Source organism: Ptychodera flava, unplaced genomic scaffold (assembly GCF_041260155.1).
Source record: "Ptychodera flava strain L36383 unplaced genomic scaffold, AS_Pfla_20210202 Scaffold_45__1_contigs__length_1260105_pilon, whole genome shotgun sequence".
In the NCBI taxonomy this organism is placed as follows: Eukaryota; Metazoa; Hemichordata; class Enteropneusta; family Ptychoderidae; genus Ptychodera; species Ptychodera flava.
In genome coordinates this window covers 702699-727105 of record NW_027248367.1, presented here as the reverse complement: position 1 = coordinate 727105, position 24407 = coordinate 702699, and the positions used below count along the sequence as shown (strand labels likewise).

The window sequence follows — 24407 nt, the reverse complement described above, 5'->3', positions numbered from 1 at the left end:
TTGTCTGTTAAAATCCTATTTCCTATTCTAGGGATCCCGAGGCTTCTGAAAAATACAGGTTTGTTATCCGATGCGGTTGGGGGGCGGGGAGGTGCACGTAGACGCCCTCTTATCCCAAGGCCTAATAGATTGTTAGTAATGCTTGCTGTATAAGTAAGACAAGGAGGCATAGACAATTTTCCAAATACGTCTTATCAAAATTATTTTATAAAAAAATATTTAAAAAGTAAATTATTAATATAGCCAGTCATCAACAATCTATTTACTTTAGGAGAAAATGGAAATATGACTATGTGTGTGCGTTTTAAAGTCTTCTTTTTGAGCCTGTGCATTAGTTCTTTGCATAACAATAAAATGCCCATTCGAGATATACCAATGTAGCAAAACTTGCAATTTTAGTGAGTAGAGACAATAATTCATTGTAAATACCCAATTTTGACATTTATTTTCTTCTTCAGCACATTACAATTAGTAAATAACATCCATAAATCTGTTTGATTTGCTGTATTAAAAGGAAACAATAGTTATCGTATTTTCTTCCGGTTAAAATTGCTGAATTACCAGAAAAAATCGATTTAAAGTTATCCAATTCTATGACGTCATATTTTTTTTTACTAAAACCTTATGCATTTTAGAAAGACCAGTATCTAAGCTTTCTAAAACTATAAGGTATATGGCATTTCAAGCCAGTTTACTTCATCAAGGAAAGAATGTTGTACCCCTACCCCCAGCTTTTGTACACCCCATACAGATACACGCAATTCAAAATTGACGCCAGAGAAGTAGTGTATAGTTAAATATCTGATGTTAACACTTTTTTTCTTGTTTAATATGTCGGAATAAATAATTTAAACACAAAAGTTGTGAAAATTTTGCTTAATAAAAAGTAAATCACAATTGTTACATGGCATTTTGGGTACAAAAATTTCAAAATTGTCAAAAAAATTCATTTTAAAGTCGTCCTATTCTATGTACACAAATTAATTTGCTAAAGTTGGTATTCCTCAGAAAGATCAGTATCTGAGCTTTCGAAAAATGTAAGGTTTGTGCTATTTCATGCTAGTTTACTCAATTTAGGGGAGGATATAGTACCCCCTACCCCTACCCATTTTTCGCCATTTTTTTGCGGTACATACAAATCAAAAACCAGTGCAGACAGGTAGTGCATCCCAAAATATCCAATGTTAACATCTTTTTTCTAGTTCAGCAGATCCCAAAGAACAAAAAAATTCCCATGTAGTAGGTTTATGGGGGGGTGCACGGTGGGCCCCTCCAGCCCACGGACTATTACATCTTGGTCTAGCTAACGGTCGGGAAAAAAGGAAGAATTATTTCATCTTCCCCTCTGCCTACTGAACAGTTATCGAACGACCTACACCGCATAGCTTGAAATGACCTCGGACTGTTTTTACTACGCTCTTCTTGCTCACAAATCCGTGACCCCCATTAGTCCTTGTCCGCTGACATTGTGGAGTTCGGTGACAAAATTCGTTTAAGGAACTTAAGGAAGCCCGATCTTAGAATGCTTCCATACAGCAGATACACATTACACATGCCTCTTTACGGCAACAGCTCAGCGCTACCCGTTACCTCTTGATTTTTGCGTAGGTCAGCGGAGCGGAAACTATTGCTCTGGCTCGCGAGAATGCAGATACGAAAACGGGGCCCGCACATTACTTTTTGCATTTTATCGCAATCAACTCGATAATATCGTTTCAAGAGTTAGCAATTGTCGTATTTTAACGAAATGGTGATACCACCACAACGAAGTAAGCTCCCTAACAATGCGCATGTGCATAGAGGGTTCGGTTCTAGTACCCGAATTTCCGCACAGATGACAAAACAGCCCGAAAATTTTCTTTGTAGTTTTGGTCCGGAGACAACAAACGGCTTGTTCATGTAATAATTAAAAATACACTTTAAGGTGTCGGACATGACGGGTTTAACAATCTCTAGTAATGGTTTAAGTGATCCTTTGAAATTTTAACATTACTGTTTGGTACAAATGTTGCATTTTCTTCTCAGAGTCAGTGACAATCATGTTTCAGTGGAAATTAATGTACTCACCTCTGATGTAAGGTTGCGGATCTGGTCTTGGTGAATCTGTTGTTGAAGACACATCTGAAATAGTGGCAGTAAAAATGAAACGTTATCGTCAAGCACAGTAAAAATAACACTCCTTCGGGTTTTTGGCAAAGTTATGGGAGCTTTGAGTGACTTGATTAATTTTTTTACGTACCAACAAATATTCCACCGATTTGGACTATATTTCACAAACTATCAACAAGTTATAGAGGCATCATATGTTATACTGGCAATGTTTACAGATCGAATTCTGAGTATTTCCACAAGCAACGAAAAGAAACAAAAACAAAACCTAATGCTCAACAAAAACTGCCAGTAGTACATGAGACGGTATAGAACACTTGGGAAGTTAGGGGGTCTTTTTGACTTTTTTCACATGCTAGGGGGTCTCATTAACTAGCTTCTCCCATTGGTTCATTTAAATACCGCAAGGGAGATTGGGATAGCAATGTGCTTTCCTGATTGGTTAGTTGCTTAATATATGCAAAAATGAGGGTATATAAGTTCTGAGAGGGCCATCTAAGGGCCAGTCTTGCTCTAGAAGTCCCACCCTCCACAACAACAACAACTCAACTCTTCATAACCATGGCAACTCCAATACTGTCACCAAGACTACTGGAAGAGGGATGGCGCAAGTGTTATTCAGTGAAGGCAGAACTGCCGTACTACTTCAACGTTAAGACTAATCCAGTGTCTGGACAATGCCCACTGTCTCTGACCAAGATGAGAGGTATGCTGATGTTCCAGGGAGGAAGAGCCCTGACTTGCCAGAGCCTTCTCAGGAAGTGCCCCTGCCTCATAAGACTCCGTCCAGTCAGCCATCAGCAGCTGCTTTGGTCCCTCCACCTTCCAAGCCTGGCACCACCAGTCAAGCAGGTGAGAGACAATTCAGATTTCTTCTGCGTGACACAGAGACGTCAGCTCGGATTGTGAGTGTGCAGATGTACAAGGGAAATGTGTACGTTGGAATACGTGAATTCTTCAAGAAACCTGACACTGGAGAACTGATACCGACAAAGAAGGGCATCAATTTGAATTTGGATCAGTGGAGTCGACTGAAAAGTATTGTGCAGAGTATCGATGAGGCTGCCAAGACACTGACGTGCAATTGACCTGGTACTCACAGACCCGTCTTTCATCCCTTTTTTCAGAGCCTTCCTTCAGCGATATGCCAAATGACTTGGACAGGAAAGTAGCAAGAAGAGTGGCAAAATATGTCTATGCCAAATTTATCCTGGACCAAGTCAATGCTATCATCAACGAAAACTGTGAGGGATGAAGGGAATTAGCCATCTCAGTGAGACCATGAGTGTCTGTACTATGGCGATACCCCAGCAGGTCAACGAGAAGTCATCAGCAAATACTTTACGGATGCTGCCAAACGAATCAACATGCTGGCTGTGCAGAAGTCTATTCTTGCCATGGCTGAACTGTGTTACATCACCCTGGATCATAATACCCCCCTTGGATTACTTGATCTTGATGACCTGTTGGAGTTGTTGTACTACCGCTGGAGTGAAGACCCTGAAAGATGTTTTGAAGCTCTATCGGACAGTCTGTCCATGTATGGAATGGTCTTGTGCAACGACATGATCACCGCAGTTTGTTCCACAATTAGTTCTGCAAGCAGTTAATCATTTCAATTTCCTTCAATTTATAAATGTGTTTTTTCTTCGGACATTACAAGTTTGCCAAGGACACTGAAAGACACTTGCAATAAAAAGTGTTGTGTTTCATGCTTTTTGCCTTGTTAAATTTTGTTAACTTTGAGAAAATAAAATTTACTGTTATTGTTTAAAATGAAAAACCAATATCTTGTCCGTCTATACTCTTTGTGAGCTAGCGAAGTATGATTGTGTTATGAATGAGTATGATTGATTGCCCCTCCCCTTCCCCCCCCCTTTATACCCATCATCCTTGAGAGAGAGAAAAAACAGACGTACATGCTTTGTATTTTCAATCGAACAAGTTTGAAGATTTATTGAATAGCAACTGGAAAGCCAACACAAGAACTAGTAACAATGTAATGAATATGACTTCTAAGTCAAACGAGTCTGTAAAAAGTTAACATCATAAATGTCAAAATCAACACCAGTCAATTTTTCAATGAAATCATTCACGAGAAAGTCATTAAAGTCAAGTCCTCGGTAAACTGCTTCACAATGTTCGACATGGACCATCCCCGGCAACGATGTAGCAGATAGTAAAGGACGTATTGTCCACACACTGAAGAAAGAGGTCCCTGGAGCCTTTGTCTGTTATAGATCCAGTCGAGAGAGTTCCTGTTGAGGAATGCCTTGAAAGGTGTCCTGTTGGGTGGACGTCCGTACGAATCGAAATATTCCCCACGGTTGCTATCGGCAAAGTAGAAAGCCACCCAGTGTTTCCCTGGTTGGGTACTTGGGTCCACATTGGCCACAAAGGCAGCAGGATAGGACTTTAGTCTGGTCTTAGGCAATCGGTCTGATGGTTCCACCCCGCCAAAAGATGATGCAGTGTATCGATCTGTACTCAAGATCTCTTTCAACTTTAACGTGTCCATCTTTCACTGGAGTCGATGAATCAACTTCAGTAATCAAAGAGGATGTTGCGGTCTCTGTCGATTTCAATGATGTTATCCAGTTCGCCATACACCAGTAAATTCACAGTATTTGGCAGGGCTTGTCTGAACTGCAGTTCGATGCCCAGGTTGCCTTCTTTGACCAGGTTCAAATGTCCTCCGTCGGCAGACAAGTCTGGTGTGAGATCAAATGCAAACAGTGTGTATCCATTGTCGTATTCATAGCGATTGATGTTGATTCCTTCATCCCTGCCTGTTTTATTAGTCCCAGTAAACAGGGAATAGTAGGCCATGATGAATGACTGACCACCTGCTTTGGTGAAGTCCAGTTTCAGGGGTTTGCTCGGAACTTGCTTTCCACTGACATTAAGGACCAGCGATGTCATGTCGTAATGTTTGAAGTTGAAAGGATTTTTCTTGTATGAACCGTTGAAGGCATCGTTGTCCACCAGACCCAAGACCACACGTTTCGGTAGCTGTCCCAGAAAGATGTGGTCTTTGTTGAAGGACATGGTGCCTCCAGGAATAGACAGAACCTTCATCACACAACGATGTACAACGATGTATGGGATACTTGGACGGTCCCTGCTTTAAAGCTTCTGCATGACCCAGCTGTACCGATGGACTGAGTTTTATTTTCCTGATCAGTAGTGTGGCTTCGGTGACTACAGCTTTGAAGCCTGGATTTTCTGCAGAGCTCACAAGGGAGAAGGCATTCTTGCTTCTATTGAGTTTGAGACGTAATTCGACACCATTCATTAGATACTTGGGCTGAAAGAAGAGATCCGAATGGATGGGTCCTACCATATCGACAACTTGACTGCCCGATGTGAAGGCATATCGGTTTTTCAGTCCCTTGTTCACTTCTCCACCTTCTTTAGTGGGGTCCACTTCGTCCATTTTCAAGTGATAGTCCTTGAAGAAGAGGGCTGAACCGATATGGGTGTCTTTGGCCTCCTTACCATAATTCAACAAGGTCTCCAACAAGGCTCGGTAGGGGTAAGTAGGGGAAGGGTTGGATATCATTTTGCCATTGAGGTGTACATCCACCTGGCTGAACAGTGAATGGAGCCACAAGTTGACGGGACCCACTGCTGCATCTGCACCGAGGTTAGTACCATCAGCTTTTGTAATCTTGGCCTTGATCAGAAGGAGTGTTGAGGACAGGTTGATGTAGTCTCTCCCTGTTCAAATTCGATGGGTCCTGATTCCAAAATGTGGGTCAGGGGAAGCACTTCTTCCCATTGCCCTCTTCCACACTGGTCTGCGTTGGAGGAACTGTGAACAAGTCAAGTTCACTCTTGGTACACTCGCAGGAGTGTTCGTGAAGAAATGCCATGTTAGTCAAAATGTCAGGAGATCTTCTCTTTCGCTTAGCTTTGGAGGAAATGACTCTTCGTTTCGGAGTTTTACGTTTTATACCACCGCCAGGGGGAACTGAGTATCTGGAACCCCTGCCTGCCATCAACTGTTTCCCGGCTTCCACCAACCGTCGTTTTGCCGAGTGCTTGATGTTACGTCCACTGAGTGCATCCCCTGCAATGTTGAGTCCCGTTTTCAACATCTGTTTCCCTAGGACTTTAGCACCTTGTTTGAGCAGTGGTGTGGCTGCACGGAAGAGGCCTCCCAAAATACCGCCCAAGCCATAGCCTCTCTGCACGGCTGCCCCCTGGAATGATGCTCCATTTCCCACCTGATCCAAATAAAACTTCTTGTATGTGGCCGGGTTGCTTTCATAGATTTTCCGTCTATACGGCATGGTTCAGGCTACAATAGTGTAGGGCGTCGTTTTCTGAAGGCTAGTGTCACGATCACTTTCCCACCTTGAAATGGCACTTTCTGACCCATGTCGTCTCTTATGTAGACTTCTACCGTATCAAATTCACGGTTTCTCAGGGGAAGAAAGTATGGCGTGTGGAAGGTGCGGTTGATCATCTGTCCATGGATCCCTTCCACATTTTCTATTCTCAACAGGGGTGCAAAGGTATCTCCCACCAACTGGTCGTCCACTAGGTCGCAATACACATACAGAGAAGAGAGGTTTCGAACACTGAACATGAAAGGTGCATCGTTCTTCTGCCTCAAGATGGTATTGGGATAAAATCCCATGATTTCAGCCAGACCTGGTAGAAAGTAGAGGCTGGTACCCTCACTCACATCAGCAGGTTACTTTTCTTGATACCGGGTCGAAAGTCAATTGGATGTTGTCGGGTAAACCTTGCTCTCTCAGAGTGGTCAGTATACTTCCAAAATCATCGTGGTAACCTACCGGTATTTTGACAAGTGTTTTTTATAGTCTTGAATTTCGTACGCCAGCACGTTTCTGCCCTCGACCACATTGTACCAAGAGAAAGGGTAGTGTATGTCCATCAAGGCCACTTCCCAGTTGCCCCGCAGAGAAATGTGTTTGGGTAATTTCACAGTGTAGCCTGTCACTGCATTGTCTGGGAAAACATCCATGGATGCGTTGCTCGGTAGTGTCATGAAAAACGGATGTTCAGCCATGATGAAAGTGGGGGTCAGACTGTGACTCTCCGAACAGAGTCATCCCTCTTATAGTTTTGCCAGATCCCTGACCCAACTATTGAATTTGGATGGCCAACCATACCACTTGACCAGATATTCAGTCTTGCCCTTTCTCTTTCTTGTTTTGAGTATTTTTTCCACTCTGAAGACGTCGTCCTCTTTCTTGATGACTTTTTGTAGAAAGTACCTTCTAATTCCTCCTCATCAAAATCTTTCAGCTTGTAAAGGGGTGGTCGACTTGAGATCCTTTTCGACACAGTGAAGATTTCTTCTGTCCAATTTGGCAGATAACCTTTCTTGAACATACGTTTAGTTTTGCTGATTCTCACTTGTTCTCCCACACTGAATTTGAATTTCACCGTTTTCTGTTCATTGTTACTGTACAGAGTATCCCACACCTCTTTTTCATTGGTCTTGTTGACAGACGCTGGTTTTCTCTTGATGCTGCGATGCCAAGTGTTGTTGTAAGATTGCATTAGCTGAGGAAGCACCGATAGGTAGCTTAGGGTGTTGTTTCTGGTAAAGTACTTCCACATTTTAGTTTTCAGGGTACGATTGAAACGTTCAACCACAGAAGCTTTCGTTTCGTTTCCGGTGGTGAAAAATTGAATGTCTTCACTCTTCAGAAATTTCTGAAATAGGTGGTTCACGAATTCTTTGCTTGATCCGTTTGTAGTTTTTTGGTTTTCGTCCAGTCTTCAAAATCTGTTCAAACGCTGCCACCAAAGTGGCTCCTCGTTTGTCTTTCAAGGGAATGGCCCAGGCATACTTGGATAAAATATCAATGCAGGTGAGGATGTATCGGAACCCTGAATTGTATTTTGCTAGTGAACTGACATCCGCAAGATCAGCTTGCCACTGTTGATCCATTCCACCGACAATTACTCTAGCCCTTGGAAACTTCCACCTCACTGGTTTGTGTAATGTGTAAGTGTCCTGATGTTGCATCCATTCTCTCACTTTCTGACGGGTGGTCTTTATTCCCTTCTCTTTTGCAGCACGGTAAACAGCATCGATTCCTCCAAAACTTGCGGAATGACTTGGATCGTAATACACCTGGCTTAGGTGCTGATCCAAGTCCGTCAATTTCATCACAGGTTTCATGTTTGATGACGATGGATCCAGAGCAGCAAGCACAGAGGCACCTCACCCGTTTGAGGACATCGCCAAGGGATAGAGAAGGTGGACAACACTCCATGACAGAGGTCTCCTTTGGAATGACTATCATCAAATTGTCGAGTGATGTTTTAAAAGTTGAGCCAATTCCCTGTCATGGATGGTCGATGTTGCGGTCTTGCAGCGGTTGAAATGACAGGACGTATCTCCCTCCTTATCTTTTTCTTTTTGGCGGATGATTGTCCAGCAAATACTCCATGATCACCTTCTACATCATCACCTCTTGGCTGAAACAATCCTTTGATTTTCGCTGAGACTAAATCCAGTTCCATCTTTCCTTGTTGCCAATCAGATCTTGGGGTACATTCATGTCAGACAGCACTCGGGCAAATTGTTGCCACCCTCTAGGAGTGAAGGTTTTCCTCCGATGTAAGGTGTCGTTGATGAGGTCTACCATATGAGTTCCAGGTAAGGGATTACCATCGTACGTTAATTCCCCTTTCTCATTCCAATCCACGGAGTCATGCTGTTTCACTTTCTGAAGGAGCAAGTGTGCTTTTCGTCGGAGGGATTTTGGCACACTTTCCATCACATCCTGCTCCACACTACCCAAGGGCTTTGGCTTGTCTATGCCTTCCTCTTCCGTGCCCATAGCTAATGGAGACCCTGAAGAAAACACAGCGGTAGTGGTACCCGTTGAAGTTTCAGAGGGGAGGATGCTGATTTGAACAGGTTCCTTCCTTTTATCAATGTAAGCCCTGTACTGCTGAAGAGTCTGTTGGTACAGTTTTGCCTTTTCATCATCGGTGATGTCTTCTCTTTCCAAGATTTGTTGCATCTCCCGATCGAGAGAGGACAGCATCTTCGTCACAGGGTTTGTTGTTTGATTCTGCTGTAGTTGTATGGTATCTAGTAATTCCTGTGGCACAAGTGCCATCTTCTTGGCATGTTCCATGGGCATGATGACAATTCACTTAAAGAGGAGACTTCCCAACACAGACAGCACAGGCCCTAGGACGGCCGAGAGAAATCCACCCTTTTGCACAAGTATCTTCTTCTTCTTTGATGTTGAAACCTTTTTATTTGACAGTGTGCGAAGATGATGTTTGTATTTGCTCAATTTCTTCTTTGAGCAGATGACAGTGGAACACTTCCCCGAAGAATGTTCAGACAACATTCACAGAGGCAATGGATTAAATCGTTACTGGCTCCCTCGATGATCCCCACTGTTGCTTTGGATTGCCCCTGGCTAACACAGAGAGAAAATGAGCATGTTTTCTCATTCGCTGAGACATGATGAAATGATGGCATTTCATGTCATCATGTCTATTTTATGTTTTCCTGACGTAAACAAAGGCAGTCTCTCCTGGAAAGATGTTCGTGCGCAGGCGAAGGACTTCCGGTGTGTTGGGTTTCAGTCAATGAGGAGATAACCATAGGGTTCACGGGAGGCATTGGTGAAAGCTTCTTGGATGAAACGGGTGTGTCCTGGGTACATTTGTTTGGCTAAGTGAGTGATCTGTGATCCATCTCTTGGATTTTTAAACAAGACCAGATAATGTGAATTCAGACTCATGGTTCGAGTCTCTCTGCCTTGATGAAACAGATTTTGTAAGATAAGCATGACAGAGAGATTACGATGATGAGAACCTTTGGTGAACAGATTGGTAATTCTCTTGTCATTTCCAGTTTCTGACATCAGATCATCAATAATCAATAAGTTGGATTGGTGAGGGGAAAACATACTGTCCAACTCTTCAGGAATGCCTTCAACAAAATGAATGCTAGGGATAAGGGCAGCCAGTTCCGTATAGGCAGGTTGATATTCTCCATAGCACCAGACAATACGCTCAGGAGATGGAAAAATCATAGTTTCCCGTTCCTTCAGCAGTCGTTTGACGAATTCGGTTTTGCCAGACTGTGTGGGTCCACATATGAGAGCAGTGAATGGATGTTGTAGTCTTGCATCCATGATTGACTTGATTGATGTTGTTCAGACAGTAGACGAACGATTCATATCAACTGGCACATCAATTGATGAGTGTCAGATTGTCTGGCCAGTTTCAAAAATCTCTGTCTTTCAACTTTATCTTCAATATTATGCACTTGTGTGAGATGATTTGCCAGTCTTACAAGATGTTTTGCATGACAACCAGGGTAAGGACAGTTCTTTCGCATTCGTGGCATGGTATACCAAGTTGACCAACTTGATCTTCACCATGATGGGGCTTTTTTGGTTGATGTCCTTTCAGTCAAATCAATGTTTTCATAACATGAGACTGGCTTCCTTTTGAAAAATTTACCATAGATGATGTATGGCAGCACACCAAATACAGGAAGAACATAGGATTGGAGAAATCTCGATTATTGATGATCAGCTTCAAGAGTGTTTGCAGAATGAGACCCATCACGTCAAATGAGCCTTACTCTAAAATGGTACTAGCTTATACTAGAAAGGATGTTCTCATTTCTTGACAGAGGGAGGGCAAAATAAGGCCCGAGGGGCTGAGGGGCCTTCAAAGGGTCAAGAGGGGTGGAGGGAGTCCATAAACAGGGAAAGTGTGATCTCATTCATCGACAAAGACCAATCTTCCTGGTGGCCCTCGGGGCAGTAGGGCCCACTTTTGGCCTTCGGGGCAATGGGACACACACACACACACATACACAAACATACTTCCTCACTCAACAAAGGTTTACACATAAACACTCACAAATAAATTCAAACCAGCCTCTGTATCATTTAAAATAAACTCAATTGATGTCAGTTTATTACTTTACAAAAAGATTAATCAGGAACTTTTGTTTGGTTCACATATATAAGTTTTTAAAGATGAAAGTTGAGATCTACAGATTATTTGAACTCTCTCTCTCAAAAAACGCAAAAACAAATCCAAAGTCAATATCTAAAGTTTCATGGAGTAAAATGTACATTCTTATCTCTTTCATTTGCAAAATTTCATTTCAAAACTTCTTTTCTCAAAAATTCAAACACATACATTTCAAGACTTTAAAAATGAATGAAATTTACAACTCTAATAAACAGAATGATCAGATTTCTTTTTTCTTTAAATTGCCAAAACTACCTGTATACAAGATCACAAGTTTGACATTTTTTTTGAATAGGATTTATACAATAGATTCATTGATTGCTGAAAACACACGAGCATTGTGAAAACAGCTTCACTAAAATTCTTTACATTATCCTCCTCAAACAACTTGAAATGCAATAATAAAATACAATGAGTTCATGCCTAAGTATAAACATTGACAATTCTTAAATTTTCTTTAAATGAGATCTTTAAAACCTCTTGAATTGCAAAATACAATACCTTTTTCTGACAAAGCATTCAAAACTAGTTTGATAACACAATGTTTTGAAATACTAGAAAACATTGCCAAATATTTAGTGACATTCATTAATTGATATTTCTTGGGGGGGGGGGGGGTTTCAAATACAATGTACAGTTTAATAACCGTAGGGAAGAGTTTTGTAATTTCCAATCAGAGCTCTTTTATCATAAACTAGGGCATACTTTTTACTTTCGCTTTTTGATACTACATTACATCCAACACGTCGGATTTGACTGGGTCATTCACGGTGATGGTTGATGTTGGACAGGTGGTGACAAGACGAGTGATGGCATCAAAGTTGACGTCTAAGCTGTTGCGGTAATTTAGGGTGATTCCCCTGACTTTACACAGAGTGGTGTTACCTTTCCTGTCGGGCTGTGCTAGGCAGAAGGCGTAGTTTTTAGCTCCCCCTGACACGAACTTGGTGATGAAATTGCTGGGAGGATCCAGTTCGTTGGTGAGATCACCCAAGTAATCACCAAGAGGTGGTTCGTACTGGTCTGGTTTGCTGACAAAGATGACTGAATCAGTGTCGAAGTACAAGACCCGTTCACCAATGGCCTCAAGGAGATCGTACAATTTCAGACGAGCATAGGCAGTGGTAAATGCAGCGATGACAACATTGGTGTTGACAGCCCCCTCGACAAATTCATCCCGAAGCGTATGTTGAACAGCAACCATGTCGTCATGACGAAAGACAAGTTGTTGACAATGTGTTGTTCACTTGTAAGCAGGCGGAAGAGTTCTGCAGGTTCTTTGATGTACTGCAGCTGTGGAAAGTTGTTGCGTTGTGCAAACTTGCCCCACATAGAATTCAGCATTAGTTTTGCCAATGCTCGTTGGCCTGGATTTCGGTGAATCTTTGTCTTATCAAGAAGGATTCCCTCTCTGTCATAGTACTCACGGATATACCGATCTTGGTCATCTTCTGTCTGACACCATGAAGGCCAACCACTACTCTCTTGTTTCAACTTTAAGAAAGTGTTGATGTAATCGGTAAAGAGCCCTCCTGTGTGTGATTCTGTGTTGTACACTTCTCTTTCTCTGTAGTGCCATACCTCAAACACTTTGATGATCTTGTACCCTTCTCGACAGCTTTGGCTAATTCGGGTGTTGTCAAAGTTCCCACGAAGGACCGTTGTTTGTCATTATGCTCACATGGTGACTGTTGTTTGGTGTCTGCACAACTTCTGCAAAGGGAAACATTAGCTTCTTTTCCACTCGGAGGGGGAGAACAGGAAAGTAGAGTTTCGAGGAGGCAGAACTCGACATTTTGCCAGACCAAAGTATAATTGAACAGGGAGTACAATGTTCTTGGTGCGGACTACTGGATGTTTGACAGGGTACTTACTGTACTTGTTGACATAGGGGTAAAGGCTGGTGAAATCCACGTAGTGAATTTCTTCATCATCAACACATTCGTGGTATAGTGTAGTGGCATTGGTTCAACCGCCAAAGAATGCATCTCGTGGATGAAGGGGCTCCTGTAAATCAAGTGACTTGACGAATTCTTGCAGTTCTTGGTTTTCCTGAATTTCTTTCTTGAAGTCACACTCCCACTTTTCGATCACTCTAAAGCCATGGCAACGTAGAAATCGCATCTTATCTTGGGTACTATGGTAAAGGTCTGCCATCGTCTTCTCGACTTTAGTGTTGACAATGTCATGGTCTTCATAGCATCGAGGACAGCCATGGTAGTAGCAACCGTGCATCTCATATACTGTGTTGCTTTCTTCATCATACCCATCTACCCAATAGCGATCAATTTTCTTCTCACCTCCATTGTGGACGTGTTGGATGTTGACATCATTCTTGAATGTAATCCATTCTAACCACTGCAATGCAATGACAGATTGATTTCTTCGATGGATGTACCCATGGTCTGGAATGACCCCGATGGTATCTTTCTTGAGAAAATTCTTGCGTAAAACGACATTGCAGGCTGATGCGATGGTCACACAATCTCTGAACGGATCTACACCATTCTGTTGTTTGAATATGTCTTGAAATTTCAAACAACTTCTCCTCAGGATGTTACATCACTTCTGCAGTAGTCTTCGAGCTCTTGTCTCAGGTTGAAAGGGCGGTTTTTCAATCTTTCGTCTTCATACCACTTTAGGAATTTCTCTCTCGCATGCTGTTTCATACCATCGGGGCCGTAGTATCTGGAATCTGGGAGAGGACCGATGATAATCTTGATTCTCTGCTGTATTGAAGAAATGGGGGAAGTAGCCTTTGTGCAGTTCATTCAGCTCAAACATGTCAGGAAGTTGAGCCAAAGCCACAGGTAGAAAATTATAAGAGTCAATGAACTTGATGTTTAAGTTGGGGATGAAGATGCGCATGATTTTGGTTCCATTGATGATGACTTCAGGTTGAACGTTGTTTTCATGGCAGTATTGCAGTATGAATTGTCCGTCATAACCTTGCAGATTGTGTGCGATGAAAGTACTGACGGCGTTTTCTTCTGTGAGTGCCCAATCGCAAAACTCTTGCTTGGTGTTAGGGCCATAGAACACCTGCTCTGAACATGACTCGGACTGGACAATGCACAAGTTGGGTACATGGACGCCCCCCTCTTGGGTACACTCAAAGTCAAAGAAATAGTACTTCATCTCTTCTTCACTGTCGTCTTCGTCTTCTTCTTCAGCTTCAAAGTCGAATAAGTCAATGTCATCGTCATGAATACTATCTCTGGTGGACTTCTTCTTCTTTTTCACATGGATGGGCTGGATGTAGCATAAATGGTCACTGTCTTCATACTGTTTACATACTCTGCAGTATTTTTCACCACAATTGTGGTCATTATCTTTCTTTCTCTTTTCCCAATTGATGGTAACACCACACAACTTGCAGCGACAAATGACTTGACATGTTGCATATTGAGCGAGTGGACCAGGTGTTTTATGATTGTTGAAGCATTGTTGACCTCGAAAGTAGCGATGACAATCTTTGCAGTAGACCTGATTATCTGTTGCCGGACATACAGATGGAACACAGCAACACTTGCAGAAAACTTCACAGATGTGGTCACGCTTGTTTCGGTACCCTTTGTGACAATGATGACAGTAATAATTTCTCTGTAGAAATGCGGGCATTGATGTGATGACATCATAGTGATTGTTATGATGGTACAGGTATATATTGTGTTCAGCGGCGGCGGCCTTTCCCTGGTAAGCAAGTGAACCCGACGTTTCATCTGAAATAACATGGATTCGATAGGATGGAAGGACAGCTTGTAATTTGTCAAGTTCTTCATGTCCACATGGCCCTGATGAAATACCTGCTTTGGCAATGAGTTCGGATGCACGTCTTTTCTGCTCTTGTCGTCCCTGTCGCACATAGTCCCATCCTGGATCACTGTCACGGTTGATGTGGGCAGTTGCTGTCACTATTGCTCGTGCACAGCATAATTCATCGGTGTTAGTGATGCGAATGATACTTTTCATCAGTTTGAGGCGACGGGCTATGTTGACAGGTCTCCATCCCCACTTCTTTCCCGTCCCAACAGGCATGTGCACATGAATGAAGTTGATAGAAACATTCTCATCTAGGGTGAATTCTTCATAGGACTGCAGTACACGTTCAATTTCGCCCAACACTCTGTCCACAGTCAGTTCTTGAACAGGGGAAAAAGGTAACCAGATTTGATAGGGAAGGGACGGACTTTCAAGTGTAATGCGTACTCTGTCCCTGGGAGAGATGCCATGGGTGAGTCGGCTAATAATACTCTCAAACACATCTTGTAGTACTACCATCACTTGCACGAAGCCACGCACCGGTTGGATGTCATTGAATTGTATCTCGTAGTCATGAGCTGTAGCATTGAATTTCTTTACTTGTCGTTCACGGACACGTATGATGCTGTAATACTTTGCGCCGCTGTCTTCATCTGATGGTGAATCTTCTGACGGCAGGTCATCAGTTGACCCCCCGCCAATCTGACGTGTTGGATGTGATGAGGGGGAAGAACTTTGTGTGGAAGGCGGATGATTATTTAAGAGGAGGGCCTGCCATTTGGTATTAAATTCTTGGGTATTCATGGGGACAGAAGAATTGGATGAACGCTGAGTATCTTGAATATTTGAGGGGGAATGAGGAATGTAGGAGTGGCTTTCTGTGATTTGGCTATGATCACTATTACAACTATAAGTATCTTCGCTTTGAGAACAAGAGCTATCACTATAATGACTATCAGTACTATCACTATCATGGGAACTATGACTATCACTGCTATGAGAATTATAACTATTGCTACAATTACAACTGCTATGAGAATTATAACTACTGCTGCTATTACAACTACTACTACTACTACTACCAGTTAATGTTGATGTTGACCCCACAGTACCGTTTTCTTCGCTGATGTTGCTTTCTTCTCCCCATGGAAAATCCCACGCTGTCTTGACCAGAAACAAATTTTTCCTCAGCCTGATGTATTGCTTCTTTGGCTTAGCTGTTGTTTGTCTATAAAATAAAAATAAAACAAAAGTAAGAAAAATAATAATTTTACAGAAATGGTGCACCATGAATGAAAACTTTTTTTTTAAAACATTACTATATTGTTCACAACATACAGGACATACCGGTACATTAGTCAAGAAATACAGTTTACTCTTTTTTCTATCACTTGAAATGAGCAAGTACAAAATTATAACTTACCGTAATTGATCTAGATTGACCACTTTATTTTCATTACCATCATCATCATCATCATCATCATCATCATCATCATCACCAACAACAACACATACAGAGTCATTGAGGTCCTAAAGAGGGATAAAGGTAATTACAATCAGTACAATATGAACGAGTAAAAAAAAAAGTTAAATAAATGAAAAAATCTTTTTGTATACTGCGACCACTCTTATGAAAACAGAGACACACACAAAATACTGATAAAGAATAAATAGAACAAAGAATATTGTGTTTACTCTGAACGGTTAGACTGAACACCGGTTTATCTTAAATATCAGCAGGTCACCACATAATTGCTGAATCCATAGATAGACATACAATCAACAGTGTAGTACCTCAGTGTACATATCTATCTCTATACAGGCAAGACTCCTGTTAATGTTCTGTGCATTGTTATATGAAAAAATTCAGGGGGGGGGGGAATAACTGTGTTAATCTCACACCATCAGAGGGAGAATACAAAATTACAAATTTCTACATTTGTTTAAAGAAATAATTGTTTTATATTTATATTGGAAATCACAGACAGCTTGGAGGGCGAGGGGCAACATCAAACATGCCTGAGAACATTTCATAACTGAGCGATGTTATGTCTTCAATTGATATGTCGACACGTCTATGTAGTGTTTACAAACACTTGATCCAGGTCACACTACACTACTCAGAGTGCCATGACCGTACGCACACTGAACAAACGTTAATCAGAAATTCGAAACAATTTTATCACCTGTAAACAGCACTGTGAGCATAACAATGTCACTTCGACACATCGGGCAACCCTGCCCGACAAACACATGCACAAAATCAACCATAACGCACAAGGGAATACGTCAGTAGATAAATAAACACACACTCACATTATACTGTTGGTCTTCAGCGGCGTCGGCGGCGGCAAACACGGTATCCAACTGGGAATCTGTCAGCGACAAGTCATCCCACTCGACGTCCATGGTTTGATTCTGTACAAATAAAATTACACATCAGACAGACGTTCCTCGAAAGAAAGGAGTTTACGTCAATTTATCACATGCAGGCAGCATTCTGAGTTCAAACACTTGATCTAGGTCACACTGCACAACTCAGTGACAGTGTCCATGAACGCACACTGAACAAACGTTAATCAGAAATTCGAAACAATTTTATCACCTGTAGACAGCATTGTGAGCATAACAATGTCACTTCGACACATCGGGTAACCCTGCCCGACAAACACACAGATTCACAAAATCAACCACAACGCACACGGGAATACGTCAGTAGAATATAAACACATACTCACATTATTTTCATAGTGTTGGTCTGCAGTGCTAGCGGCGTCGACGGAGGCAAACACGGTATCCCACTGGGAATCTGTCAGCGACAGGTCATCCCACTCGGCGTCCATGGCTATAGATTCTGTACAAATAAAAAATAGATTAAAAAATACACATAAGACAGACATTCCTCGAAAGAAGGGAGTTTACGTCAATTTTACCACATGCAGGCAGCATGAGCATAAAACAATGTCACTTCAGTGCATCAGACAACCCCCCCCCCCCCGCGCGACACACACACGTACACAAAACATAGGGCCAAAGTCCCTGAAGCTACTATAGACATGGATACAAAATTAAAGTATTTCCTGACTGTAAGAAATTATCTCACTAAGGTCATCCTAGGGACATGTAAACCAAATATTAAAGCTGTCTGACCAGCGGTTTTGAAAGAACAAGCAACTCAACAGTTGACAGAGCTCTGTTGAGTTATGTAGAGAATAACCTTTTGTGACGCATGTATTGATGAAGAAGGTGGATATCTTTGATTAACATTGTGAGTTCTGTTTAATAAGTTGAGACTGTACATACTCAGAGAAAGCACACTGAAGGGACAAAGGTTTGAAACTTAAGAAGTTCAAGGTCATCAAAAGCATTATAAGGAATCATGTTACACTTTCATTGCACTGTTTACACAGATTGCATAATTGCTATAAATAGCACACGAGGAATCTTTATACAGCCCAGCTTTACCATAAAAACCCTATCACTTTGACCACTCTTTTAATTGACCACTCTATTTTTTTCCTCAAAAAGTAATTTTATTTTATCCTTCCAAGTCAACCATAAATGGAAATTAGAACTTTCTCCATCTCTATATCTATCTCTATTGACTATTTTGAGCAATTTCTTTTAGATAACATACAGGGCACAATAAATGACGGTTCAGAATATGTCAAAGTTGGGATTCAGGAAAGTTGCCTTTACATGTTTTAATCCTCCAAGATGGTAAGCATTTCACTATGAACTGTCAAAAAAAAGTTGAACTTTCTGATAATTCTACACTAAAATTATTTTGGCTTTGATGATTTCCTAATTAATTCAATTATTTAAAATCATATTAATTATTTTTTTCTGGGTGAATTGATAGGGTTTATACAGTACAAGAATTACATACAATGTAAGTCAAATTTTGACCAAAAATGACAAAAAAATTCCTTAAAAATACACATTTGCATATTTCATCACAATTTGAACAAATCTAAGTTGGGTTACCCCTAGGGACCTGTATAACAAATAACAAAGCTGTCTGACCAGCGGTTATGAAGAAGAAGATTTTTTACCAAAAACACCTTTTTTGGCATTAATTTGCCTATTTTCAACAATATCAAAAAATTAAAAAAAGTAGTTTCTCAAAATCGTATTTTTCATCTACACAACAAATATCAAATCAGTAAGTACTGCGGTTCTCAAGATATTTGAGTGGACGGACGCCTCACAAACGGACATACATACATACATACATACATACATACATACATACATACATACATACATACATACATACATACAGACTGACGACGGACGCCGGACGGATACCCATCCCAATAGCTTCTATAGACTATAGTCTATAGTAGCTAAAAAAAAACCACAAAAATCAACACACAGAAAATCAACTACAAGCGAATATACTACTCTACAGGGCACCTGTCACTCCTTGTGTTCGCTGTCAGCACTGGAAAACTGCGAGGAAGCGACCAGCAAATTAATATGTACACGAAGCACGTCTTTTCGATGAACATTTTGACTTATTCTAGTATTACTAATGAAGCTAAGCTAACAAAGACACAAGCTACTATTTACCTTAAAAAGGGGTGGAGTTACCTCCGTGTCAAAGGTCTTGAGTGCACCTAGAGTTCATAATTTGACCTCTGTTTATAAACTTTGGGATCATGTCCATATGTTTGCCAAGATTAAACCCTAAACGGAAACACTCATTGTCAAAGTCAACCCTAAAAGGAAACACTCTTTGATACAAAGTATCTGGATTTTTGGAACTCTGCCAGTGAACGATAAAATCTGTCAAATCTGGCCGCGCGCGCGAGGGACTAAAGGCTAAGGCAATGACGTAATGTTGTAAGCCTCACGCATGCTCAGACTGATCTACCGTCACACTCGTAATAAATCCATAATAATACTTACAGTGTTACGCGGCAGCCAACTGAGAATTTGTCAGATTATCCAACGCTTCATCCATTGTTATCGTGGTCGGCACTGCTGCACTGAAACCAGCTGACTTCAGACAGACACTCGATCGCACCGCACTTGAACACAGCCGAATGCCACGGCCCTGAAGATACTCCATGTTTATATGAAGTATACAAATGAGGCCCCCTAGCATGTGAAATAAAGTACGTCTCCTAGGTGATGGAAAAAAGACCCCCTAACTTACCCAAGTGTTCTATACCGTCTCATGTACTACTACTGCCCTAAAAGTTGCAATTATTAAGTTATATATTTGTCACTATATTTGTTAAATTCCAAAGTGGCGAGGGGCGGCGATTACGAAACTTAATTTTAATTATTCTTCCTGGTTTTGTGTAATACCCGATATTGAGTGAACGTATGTATTACAATTATTGACATTGCAAAGAAAACACGAGACAGAAAAAAACATATTTGTATACTGCATCGCCATGTCCCGAATTCTTAATTTGAACCAATCGTAGTTATCAGAGCTACAAAAATGCTACCGAAGTTCCCTCAATTTACAGGCTGTGAATGTGTGAATAGTCTCGGTCAAAACTGTTTGTTTCAATTTACTTTCTGATCTTTAAGCGTCTCATACAATTGACATCACTATAATTCTCTCGATTTCAACTCAAGAGTGCCACATCATCATAAAAAATGTAAAATATTACAATTTTTAATAACATATACCAAAATATCTTTATAAATTTGCACAGAACAGAAAAAATAATAGAAAGGGATTGAACGATGTATCAAGAAAGTTATCAATACAGGAAGTTAGGGTGGTTGGTGCACAGAAAAGCTGCTTCTTGTCAATGCCTCCGATTTTATGCCCCTCAAAGGGAAAACTAAAAATCCATAAAACAAAATTTAGTTCTTGTTATTTTCTTTCTTAACAACAATTATGAAGTTGCCAAGTCAAGAATATCTTTCGATGAGCAAATCCGGCTAATTTAGTTTAAAAAATCAAACGAACAAGAGTTGTTTACAATAACTGTCCGAATTTTTGGTGACTAAGGTGAAAGTGTTTCAGTCCAGAGAAAAACCAGCACTGTGAATATTGACAACACCACAGGCTGAGGCGATGGCAACGAAAAATATTCTTACAGAAAATCACCAAGTAGTTGTAATAGCTGTTAACAACATGAAAGGGTTATATTTAAGTTTGCTGAGCTTAGTAACTGAGCTACTCCAAATATCAAATCAGAGAGAGAGAGAGAGAGAGAGAGAGAGAGAGAGAGAGAGAGACCTATTAAACCCACTTTCATCTTTCGTGTCATCCTTTATCAAGAAATACGCCAAGCACCCTACGGTCACTGCTAAACACACCAACAGGACCACCATAAACACGATGATCTTCGTTTTCTTTCCACAACGGCCAGATTTTACGGTAGCATATTCGGATTTGTCAGTCGAATCTGTGCTGCTCATCTTTGACAGCGGGTTACCCTCCGACTTGGCAGAATCCTTCAACAAACTCTCTATCTCCGCAAATGTAACGTCAAAACGCCACTGATACGTGGTTTGTTACCTAGAGTGATGTTTACTTCTGTTTTGCCACTCCAGATTAGCAACACTTTATCTAACTTTAACAACGATATCATTCAAAGTAGTCCAGAGAGCTGTCACGGTTGGTACAGTACTGCCAGTGTTCGGTGTTGGTTTGTTTTATTGCGTAATGAATCACTTTTATTGCCGACCATTTACACCTTTGGAAAACAGGGACTATCTTTCTACTGACTCACAGATAAAGGCTGATGACTTCACATTTTTGCTACTGAGTGATCAACTTTTCATTCAGGCTAGTTGTTAGAAGTATTCAAAGTCGCAGGACCTGAGACTCTCGATAATTTTCTTCGTGGACTGGAAACGGATCCGATATTTTGGAAAGGCTACGGAACCATGAGAAATGGTGATAAAATTGAAATTCAAGTGCAAATATCGTCTTCTGTATGCTCCTTCTTTGTTTATAGACTTCTTGTTTTTCCAATTAAGCGCCATAATACATTCACAACAAAGCTTCTGGTAATAATTTGTTTCCCTTGAATATCCTTTAGAAAGGGTACCTGAGATACACAATTATTGAAACACATTCTGTTTGTGTCAAATTTACAAAGGAACTATTTTAGGACTTTATCAGAGTGTCTCCAGGGAAATCGCTAGCCACGTCACAGGAACGCTACACGTGCTCGAGTTTTCAAGTCCAACAAAATCATGGGTATATATCGTTTAAAAATCGTAGGATTACATTAAAGGCCTTCAATTTCGATTGAATTTGTTTGACTTGAAATTGGAATAGAACTGTGCGAACTAGTATCAGAAAAAATAATCAAAATGAGATTAAAATGATTGATATTTACTGTGCGATAGAGGGCGCTCTGAGCTTCATAACGTTTGCATCAGCGTATTTAGGTCGATGACGTGATTTTCCGTTTGTTTTTTCTTTTTAAATTTGCGTCACCACAATAGTAACTGAATTTTCCCATCGACTGATAATTTTTTCTCTTTCGAATTCTGCTGAGTATTTTTAGGCCATGAATCCAAAAAATTCTTAAATGTTGGACAAATGCCGCCGGTTAACGATATAATAATTTGAACACACGGTGTGTATCTGCAATAATTCGTCAGCTGTCAATGAAGGGTGACTTGTGTCCCATTCAACGAAAAAAGACCATGAATTTGCATATTTTGCTCAGGACAATCCCAATTTGACGTCATGGACGTTGAACAGTGGGCAACATACACTGACTGATTGCATACCTGCCCGGCCCCGAACTTTCGTCTGTTGTCCCGGCGTCAGAAACGTTAATACAGAAGGGTCTGCGCATGCGCACATGGAACCTGACAGTTTGCGTTACCAAAAAAAGGACGACAAATCCTATTACCCTTGAAACGCCGACAAAAGGAAAACTCATTTATGTGATATTTGAAGTCTCAATGACGATATAACGTAAAATATAGAAGTAAAAAATTAAAATGTGATAACATGACCCTTGACCTGCCAGGCTTGATGACGTTCAGTATGGCCGAAACAGTACATAAGTAATGAACAATGAACTAATCTTTGTGATTCTGTTGAATTTCTTTTGCTGAAAACTGAAACAAAACTTTACAAAAAATACTATTCTTTGGGACTTTTATTCCAAAGGCTTTTACTACAACGTGAAAAAAACCAAAGAAAACTGTTAAACAGATATTTCTTTTCTTCTGCTCATGACGAAACCAAAGAACGGCATATAAGCTTATTTTGCGACTTTCGAACCTCCAAAGTTGCTCCCGCATGACGACTTGTCAGGAATAGTGTCACTACATTTCAAACATTGCCATTGTTACAATAACACGATTGGAACTAATTTGGGATAATTGGATCTTCATATTTTTCAAATTTCTCAGAAGTGTTAGTTGCCATATAGCTGACTATAATTACAAATTACTCTTGAAAACAAGTGTGTAACTCAAAGAGAAAAGCAGATTAGATTACATTTGCGGGTAAAAAACAAACTTACTTCACTAATTATTCCAAATTAGTTCCAATCGTTTTCAATGTCATTTCAAATTTCTCAGGAGTGTTAGTTGCCATATAGCTGACTATAATTACAAATTACTCATGAAAACAAGTGTGTAACTTAAAGAGAAAAGCAGATTAGATTATATTTGCGGGTAAATACAAACTTACTTCACCATCTAATTATCCCAAATTAGATCCAATCGTTTTCAATGTCATTTCAAATTTTACACTTCGTTTGTGCAATGGAATACGACTCACATCATTGGTAAATACGTACACACGGCCAAGAAATGATTTGCGCACGTTTGTGTGTGTGCATATGTATATATATATATATATATATATATATATATATATATATATATATATATATTATATATATATATATATATATATAGTACACACATACACACACACACATATATATATATATATATATTATATATATATATATATGTAGATAGATGATAGATAGATATATATCTATCTGTATTTCCTTTGTGTAATTTATATGGACTAATGTTGTCCGAAATAAACAAATAATATAAATAAAATATAGTTGCGTGAAACGACAGACCTCAGGTCGCACGAGTGTTCATACGTATGCGTATGTTTTTCCGCGATCATAACGAAAGAATGGCCGGTCAATGTGACCGCGCTTGTGAGCGGTCAGTAGCTGCAGGCGCTTCTCTGGTATTTCAACCTGAACATCATTCTGTTATACATTTTAACAAGGTTTTCTGTCAACACAAAAGTTCGTATTATCGTGTAAGCTTAGTAAACAATAAGCAATGATCACTACACACATACAAGCTGTGTTGACAAAAAGAATACTCGAAATTTCAGCATGACAAACAGATTAGGGTCAGACATGGTAGTTGATATACAGAAGCAGAATACTGAAAAACTTGCCACAAGTTACAGCTTATGTCCCTTTAAACTTGCTGTATATGGTAGCGTGTCAGCAAGGCTGTATATTACCCCCAGAAAAACACTTACTGAGCGTTAGCATATGGCGGTACCTGTGCCGTTAACTGGGTCAAAAACAACCAACAACCGA

At 40.5% G+C, this 24407-nt stretch overlaps 3 protein-coding genes across 3 annotated transcripts; 1 reads left to right on the top strand and 2 right to left on the bottom strand.

Moving 5' to 3' along the window:
• Positions 1–2782: 2782 nt before the first annotated feature.
• LOC139128189 (uncharacterized) lies at positions 2783–3364 on the top strand. Its single transcript, XM_070694025.1, has 2 exons — positions 2783–2961; positions 3237–3364. The coding sequence occupies exons 1-2, from the start codon at positions 2787–2789 to the stop codon at positions 3362–3364; spliced, it is 303 nt and encodes a 100-aa protein (XP_070550126.1). The 5' UTR covers positions 2783–2786.
• A 1289-nt stretch (positions 3365–4653) lies between these two features.
• On the bottom strand, positions 4654–5671 carry LOC139128188 (uncharacterized protein F54H12.2-like). The gene is made up of 2 exons (XM_070694024.1): positions 5264–5671; positions 4654–5181 (listed from the first exon to the last, which is right to left on the bottom strand). Exons 1-2 carry the CDS (start codon positions 5669–5671, stop codon positions 4654–4656), a joined length of 936 nt encoding a protein of 311 aa, XP_070550125.1.
• A 1493-nt stretch (positions 5672–7164) lies between these two features.
• Positions 7165–7707, bottom strand: LOC139128187 (uncharacterized). The gene has a single exon (XM_070694023.1). The coding sequence runs from the start codon at positions 7705–7707 to the stop codon at positions 7165–7167; it is 543 nt and encodes a 180-aa protein (XP_070550124.1).
• Between the last annotated feature and the right edge of the window lie 16700 nt (positions 7708–24407).